Genomic DNA, 7,857 nt, shown 5'->3' with positions numbered 1-7,857 from the left:
TGTCAATGGATTTAGCACAAGAGCACAAATTGGCGACACTAACGAAATTAACTCAATTCAAATCAAATATTGGTTCTTGTCGAGAGGGGAAAACCGTAGAACCCGGAGAAAAACCTCGCGGAGCAGAGTAGAAAACCAACAAACTCAACGCACATTTGACGCCGAGTCTGGGAATCGAACCCGGGCCACAGTGGACGGCTTGGTATTGCGTGCCTGTGGTATCACATGGCACGTTTTTCAAGATCGCGGGCAACACTGTCAGTGATTCAGATTCCAGCTGGGAAGAATGTGCAGATGAAGGCCCGATTAATTTATAATGCTATTGCGGAAGCTAAAAGGCTGGGGGCAAATCTCGCTACCCCCTGAAAAGCTAAACTACTGTAGCTAAAGAAAGAAAAATTCAGATGAATCCGGCCGGTAAAAAGCGCAGTACGCGTGAAGAAAATGATCTAAACCGCAAGAAAAGCAACTTAAAGTGCAAACAAGTAGAAAACAAAAGCGACTTTTCGGCAACTTTGGAAGAAAAGAAGAAACTTCTAAGCAACTTTTAGACATTTTTACCGCCAACTTTTTGGGAAATATCGGCGATTTGTGGCTGAGCCTGATCATCATCAACATCATCGTCATCAGCATCGTCATTCTCATCATTATCATCTTTTGGCCTCAACTGAGATTCCCTCCACGTCGCCCTTTTAACCATCATCATTTTTTAGGTCCTGAACTTTCATTCCCATGTCCCTTGATATAACATAGCGGAAAGTGAGCTTTCGAGCTCTTACAGGCAGTGTTCCGGGCTCCAATGGAGAAATCACTCCCCTTTCGGCCCGAATCCAATGGCCAGCAAATAGGACTCTTCTCGTTTTGAGCCGCGTTCGGAGAGGTGGTAGGTTCCCGTAGATCTCCTCCAGTCTGTCCTGGCCAGAGTGTCATAATTGTTTCGTAAGTTATCCCAAAAGAGAGGAAGGTATCATCACTATATTCTGTCCACGATTTTCTTGAAAATGTATAATTAATTTTGTTATAGTTTCTTTGTATTTGATTTGAATTTCTCTATTGCTCCCCCATAGCAGAGACTTAAACTTAGAGAAACCTGAAAAATTCAGGACTTCACCGGGATTTGAACCCGTAACCTCGCGTTACCGGTTCGACGCTCTAACCAACTGAGCTATGAAGCCGCAGTTCATATATATCAATTCATACACCATTCATTTCATTTCATTTCATTCATCGTTGATTTATTCCTCAGCTCAGTTGGTTAGAGCATCCCACCGGTATCGTCAGGTCACGGGTTCAAACCCCGTTGAAGTCCTGAATTTTTCAGGCTTCTTTACGCAATTGCAAAAATTGCGTCCATAACTGCAAGGGTCATACCTTCATTTAAGTAAATTTGAGTCTGCAAGTTTTAAAATGAAATTTGATACTGACTGCTGCACCTTTATGGCGCTTGATTTTTCATCTTTAACTGGTAATTATTGCAGAATTTCATTTTTTTTTAGGATTTAAGTATTTATTTATTTATAACTCTGAGATATTAGCATGTATTTGCTTAAATTCGAGTGTAAATAAAGTTTGTCGTGTGCATGCGTGACTCAAATGTGTGAATGCGTGACTCATTATGAATGTGTTTCCTAGAATTTTTCAGTACTTGGGTTAGGGTTTATCAATAGTATCCTGTTAATTCGGCAATTATAAACACTGTGGTCAAGAAAACATGAGCGATGTTCTAAAAAAAATGAGCATAGAGGCCTGCGTGAAAAAATATTTTGATATGTCTGTGCCAGTTGTGCAAATAAAGGAGGCCGCTTGTCGAGCGATTTTGTCTCAAGCCATTGTTTCGTTTTCGAGAAGTTATGTTTCACCTCGAAATTTCTTTTCGACTTGACCCTCGAAAACTCGACTCTCTAATCTCGAAACTCGATCCTCGAAACACATAGCGGATCGAGTTTCGAGTCGAGACTGTCAACATTTGCTGCTTAAGATTTTCGCAACGGGCTGCCACAATCCTTTTCGGATGAACTACAGCAAAGGTGCGCCTCACGAATGATTATTCCGGCTTACAGTTATAAAGAGGTTGAATATAAAGCCAACATACCCACAATTCGCAAAAGACGTTTTACTGTCACCTCCCCCCAGAACCTATCTCCACATACACTCACCCTACACCCCCAGGCCCTAGGGAAATAAACACAGACCACTAAAGTATACAAACACATTCAAATGGGACCTTTATTTCCATTTCTTCTAACTTTCAATTACTTTTAAAGGTTTACAGCACTTGTATATCATTATAAAGATAATATACTTACTAAAGCTACCAAATTGATTCTGCAGAATGATTCCACAGTAAATTTATTTTGATATCTAACATATTATTAAGTAACAAGGGTAAATACTTGCTTATACACACAACAATATACCAAACAGTATTTTTTAACACTGACAGCCACAACGTTATTTATACAATTATTTGCTTTCGCGCGAGCGGTTGTTACGAAAATGTTGAATATAAATGCTAAAAACTTTCTTAGAAGTGAACTGCATTATTTTCTTAATCAAATCAAAGCTTCAAAGATAATCAACTACTCGCTTAAGGGCGTGGTCAAACAGGAAATATTTGGTGTCCATACAACATCAAACCATATTTGGTGACCAAACATTTTACCGTTTGGTCACCTTGTTTGGTGCTGTTTGACTCGTGATTGCTAAAATTTGGAGGCTATCAAACAACTTAAAACGTTTCTTTTGTTCTCGTGTTTGATGGGTGAACTTTTGTTCGTTTACCCAGCCGTATCAAACTTGTTTGGCGCGCGCATGCGTACCACGTTTGCTCAGCCGATTGTATCCAGGGGCCTGTTTCTCGAAAGTCCCGAAAACTTTTCGGGTCCGAAAAGTCATTTATGAAACTGCCAACGGCTTGTTTTGGAAAGCCCATCTTTTGCAATGCCTTTTAAGGGAACAAAAAGAGAAAGGACTGTGAAGTTTGACGACTTAAATACTCTCCGTTCTTGAGATACAAAAGGAACTGTGACACTCGAAAATGGCCCGTAAAGTTTCGGGACTTTCGAGAAACGGGCCCCAGGTGTTGTTTACGTAATTGTGAGCCATAGTTCTTTGCTTGTGGAGTTTGATCTGAGTTAAGGCGCCCACAAACGAAGAAACAATGTTTCTACGGCGCGCAAACGAGGAAACATTTGCTGAGAAAGTAAAATGTTTCTGAACAAATTCAGAAACATTTTTGTTTCCGCAACAAATGTTCCCTGGGGCCACAAACGGGGAAACATTTACTTCGGCAACAATGTTTACGCAACATCGTTTCCTCGTTTGAGGGTGCCTTTAGATCAAACATGTTTTAACCGTTTGGCCACTCAATTCAACATTAGCATGTTTGGTGACAAAACAATGTTTGATGGTGTTTAAACGCCAAACATTTCCCGTTTGGTCTCGCCTTAAGTCAAACACTTAAATTAGTTTTAATTAGTCATGGCTCAGCTTATGATAACTACACCGGAACTCTCTGGACAATATAACAGACTAATATTCAGTCCCAAACAAAAGGCACCATCTCGAGGCTCTGGGGAATAAATATAAGGATTTTTGACTTTATTGCCCGGAGCCTAGAGATGATGCGTTTTGTTTAGGACTAAATTTTAATATATCAAAAGTGGGCTATTTATCCTGCTAAAAATTCGTGTTTTCTGATTAGATTAGATTATTGTTACTTGGCTTTTAGCAAGTGTCTGCTCAACGTTCATCAAATATTTGAATGCAATGATTCCCATAGTTAGACACAACAATTTGGCCATTACTGAGGAGCGCTACTGATGATGGATGCCTAAAGTCTCCTAAGTTGCTGCCGTATTTTCCAAACTGACCAACAAACTTACCATTCAGTTCAAAGACTTGCACTCTGTGATTATTTAGATCACAGACAAGTAAATGTCCTGATTTAGTCACTGACAAACAATAGGGATTATTGAACTCTTCATTCCCAATCCCTCTTGTGCCAATCTGATACTTATAGTACCCCTCCCGGGTGAATACTTTCACACTGTGATCACCACAGTCTGACACAATGAGATAATCACCAGACTGAACACAATGAACAGGAGAACTAAGAGAACTGGGTCCACCTATCTTTGTTAGAAACATTCCATCAGGGGAAAATATCTTAATGAATTTGTTCCCGTTATCAACCACAATAATATTGCCATTGCAATCCAATGATAAACCATCAGGGTAAAGGAGCTGGTTATCAAGGAATCCTTTCCCACCAAACATACTCAAGTACCTCCCCTCCTCCTTAAAAACTTGAATTCGATGGTTCCCGTGGTCTCCGACATAAATCTTTCTATCTTTACCAAAAGCTATTCCTTTAGGGTATTGAAACTGTCCCTTCTCGCTACCCTGACGACCAAGGGATCTCAGAAAATTGCCCTTACAGTCAAATAGCTGCACCTTGTGCTGGGAAGTGACTGCGATTTCATCCCTGGAATTTACTGCTACCCCCCAAGGATAACTAAACATTCCATCATTCCGGCCTTGTTTTCCAAAAGATAAAACCGGTTTGACATTGAAATATTTAATTACAACACAGAAATGGCTACCGCGGATATGTTGCCCGTTTACCTTAACTGACAAATTGCATTTCCCTTCAAATGAAGGAAAATAGCTGATTTTGTAGGTCCCGTCTTTCCTGTCATTAAAGTGCCCCTGTGACCAAAAAATCAATTCATATTTTTCTTTGGATTTCAAAACTATGTTAACAAAACACTAAGTGACCCACGTTTTAAGCCTTGATTTCAAAAAGACACCTCTTTATTTTAACTGTAATTTTCCTATTTAATGGTCCGCCATTACTAACATTAGGGAGCTTACGAAACGAGGACGACGACGGCTACGAGGACTTCATTTATAAAAACGAGTTCGCGTTATTTATATCACAGCGAAACTATTTCATGTCGTTTCGCGTTAAAAATGTGTAGTAACTGGTGAGGAATTAAACTGGTACGAGTGGGTTGGAAGCGTAGAGAGAGAACTGAAAATTCATCGTCATGTGCTAACGTCCTCCACAAAACCTTGAATTTGGTCATTTTCACGTCGTCATTTAGGAGATGACGGCAAAGACTTTGGTACATTTCGGAAACGCACGTGCAGAGCGTGCAGAACGATTGTTTTTGCTCACTAAACCTATTGTTTTGTAGCGTCGTCGTTGCCGTCGGCGTCGTCGTTTCGTAAGCTCCCTATTATGTTCTTTAGAGAGCTGGATCGAGGAGAAAATGACGTCAAAGGCTCACTAGTTTAAGAATGCAATACGTGTGTACGCCGCAGAATTAATATGCAGCACGGGGGTTTTGGGCTTTCAGACTTTTCAACTCACGCTTTGCATATATAATGAGCTGCGTTCACACGCTGAAATTTTAAGCTAGTGAGCCTCTGACGTCACTTTTCCCTGGATCCAACCGTCTGAGGTCCAATCGGTCAGTTTTGAACGTGAGTAATGGCGGACCGTGAAATCCAAAACTTACACTCAAAGCAAACGGCCTTTGGATACAAAACAAAGCTCAAAATTTTGCCAGTCAGGTGAAAACGCAAACATACTTTCAAAATCTGAAGGAAAAAAGGAAGTGGTTTTTTTGATCACAGGGGCACTTTAACAAGAAATGTGGTCATGCATTCCTGCCCTCGCTCGTCTCGCAAGTCTACCGTTACATTGTCATTCTTATTATAACATTGTTCGCCAGCCGCGTTTCCTGTCGTTAAATTGAATTGAGCTTCACGCCCAACAGTTCCTTCACAAAGTCCTTTGCCTTCGGCAACAGATTCCTTTGCATCAGTTGGAAATTTCAAAAGACCAATGCCTTCGCTGTTGATTGTCTCCAGGATCTTGTTATTTTCCACGAAAACTAATTCAAAAAGGCTTTCAGGGTCGTGCTCAACTGGTTTCACTTGTCCTACCCGTTCTAGGATGGTTTGCAATGGTTTCTTTAGCTGAACCACCTCGGCGTCTGTGCTTTGTGTAAGAAGTTTCTCAGCTTTTGCCAGCGCTAATTCGATCTTCTTTATTTCCTCCTGAATCACTGTTTTTTTGGTCGTTAGACTCTCCAGCGATTTCTTGGTTTCGGTTTCCACTGCCGATTTGATATTTTGCCTTTCCTCTTGAAGTCTCCTCATTAAATTATCAACAAAAACATCGACGTCTCTTAGGATGTCTTCGCTTCGTTGAACAAGCTGAGCGTACTCCTCGTCAATTTGAGTGACCATCTTCACCTTTGCGTACAAGTTGTCTCTTGGCGTTTGAATTTGACCTGCTATCTCGATCTTTTGAGCTTCGGCTTCCTCGTGGATTAATGTCACCTTATGTCCTGCGTGATTCAAGGTGACACAAGTTTGACAAACTGAGTTTTCGGGACAAATTTTGCAAAAGAACTTTAGCTCTTCTTTCTCATGTCCCTTCCTTGAGCAAAACACGGGTCGTTTCACTACTACCTCATAGTCTTTTTCTTGAAATTCTTTCACGGCCAGAACGCGGTGATCTTTGTAGCCTCTCCAGATGTTGTGCCCAATCAAACACTCATCACAATAAAACTTGCAACACTCGAAGCAGTACGAGGTTTCAGAGTTTTTCTTGTCGCAGTTTCCGCATGTTACTTGCGTCTTGTTAGATTCTTTAATAGCTAGGGCATCGATAAAGCCGCTGAGAAAAAAGCTTGTGGGAAGATCTTTCAAATCACCGCTTGTAGGAACTCTACTACGACCTTTGCATTTCGGACACCTGAAATCAACTTCACCGCCGCTCGCTCGATGCCAGTCGATTAAACAGTGCAGACAGAAACTGTGCAAACAAGGGAGGTATCTTGGGTCTCTAAGGATTTCTTGACACACCGGACACGAGGCTTCTTCGCGAAGATTGAAAAGCATCTTTGGGATATCCATATTGCTAATCTTTACTCGTTCACGACCTGAGTGCCTTTGACTATGACGTTGCAAGTCTCGTGAGTTCTATCTTTAGCCTTTCTTGGAATTAGGTGACCATTAGCCAATCATTGCGATGTGTTTTAAAAGTTTGTTGATTGTTTTATTTTGGTTCTCTGATTCCCAGAAATTTGGCTTTTATGTAGCCAGCGAGCTTTGAAATTAACACAATTTAAACGATAAAGGAAGGATAAAATAGGTGACTTTTGTGAAATGTGGTAGGCTGAGATCACGGAGCTTTGCATGATAGAAATGGCTTTATGAACCAGTTAGGACAAAGGGGAAGCTTAACATTTTACAAAACCGAGATTCCATGGTATAACGCTTTCGATAATGTTTCTTTTAATCTGCAAACCAGAGAACTGGTATAAACTATGGAACAAAAACTTCGATATTATAATCATAAAATAATTGGGATAGTACGCGCACTCTCATTGGTCAATAGCTGTGTTTAGATGACAGTATGGAAACACGGGGGAGGCGCGGTTGCCCCATGGTTAGTGCGCTCGACTCAGGAGCGAGTGGTTCGGGTTAATGCCCTGGCCGGGGACATTGTGTTGTATTCTAGGGAAAGACACTTTACTCTCCCGGGGCCCCCCCCCCCCCCCCCCCCCTTCCCGGGCATTGGAGTCGTTATGAGCGATTCTTCGGATTCCGACTCCCAAACGATCTTGCACGATCCAATGACGACGATGCTTCGGAGTCTCGAGCGGATTAACAGGGAAAAAACAATTAGCCGAGTCGAAAAATACCATAATATTCTATGTTTCTTTCCCAAATTTTTCAGAGAGCAAGCAAAGAGTATTATGGTATTTTTCGCTTCGGGCAAGACTTCTGAAGAAAGAGAGATCATTTTGGCTTTTCCCCTGTTTCCTTAGGGAATAG

The 7,857-nt window shown here is 41.2% G+C and overlaps 1 protein-coding gene across 1 annotated transcript; it reads right to left on the bottom strand.

The window, feature by feature from the left end:
• Nucleotides 1–3,081: 3,081 nt before the first annotated feature.
• On the bottom strand, nt 3,082–6,953 carry LOC138057164 (E3 ubiquitin-protein ligase TRIM71-like). The gene is made up of 2 exons (XM_068903226.1): nt 5,656–6,953; nt 3,082–4,710 (listed from the first exon to the last, which is right to left on the bottom strand). The coding sequence occupies exons 1-2, from the start codon at nt 6,931–6,933 to the stop codon at nt 3,742–3,744; spliced, it is 2,247 nt and encodes a 748-aa protein (XP_068759327.1). The 5' UTR covers nt 6,934–6,953; the 3' UTR covers nt 3,082–3,741.
• Between the last annotated feature and the right edge of the window lie 904 nt (nt 6,954–7,857).

Source organism: Montipora capricornis, chromosome 7 (assembly GCF_036669925.1).
Source record: "Montipora capricornis isolate CH-2021 chromosome 7, ASM3666992v2, whole genome shotgun sequence".
Classification (NCBI taxonomy): domain Eukaryota; kingdom Metazoa; phylum Cnidaria; class Anthozoa; order Scleractinia; family Acroporidae; genus Montipora; species Montipora capricornis.
Note: the sequence above shows the minus strand (reverse complement) of the source record. Positions and strands in the feature narration are given on the sequence as shown.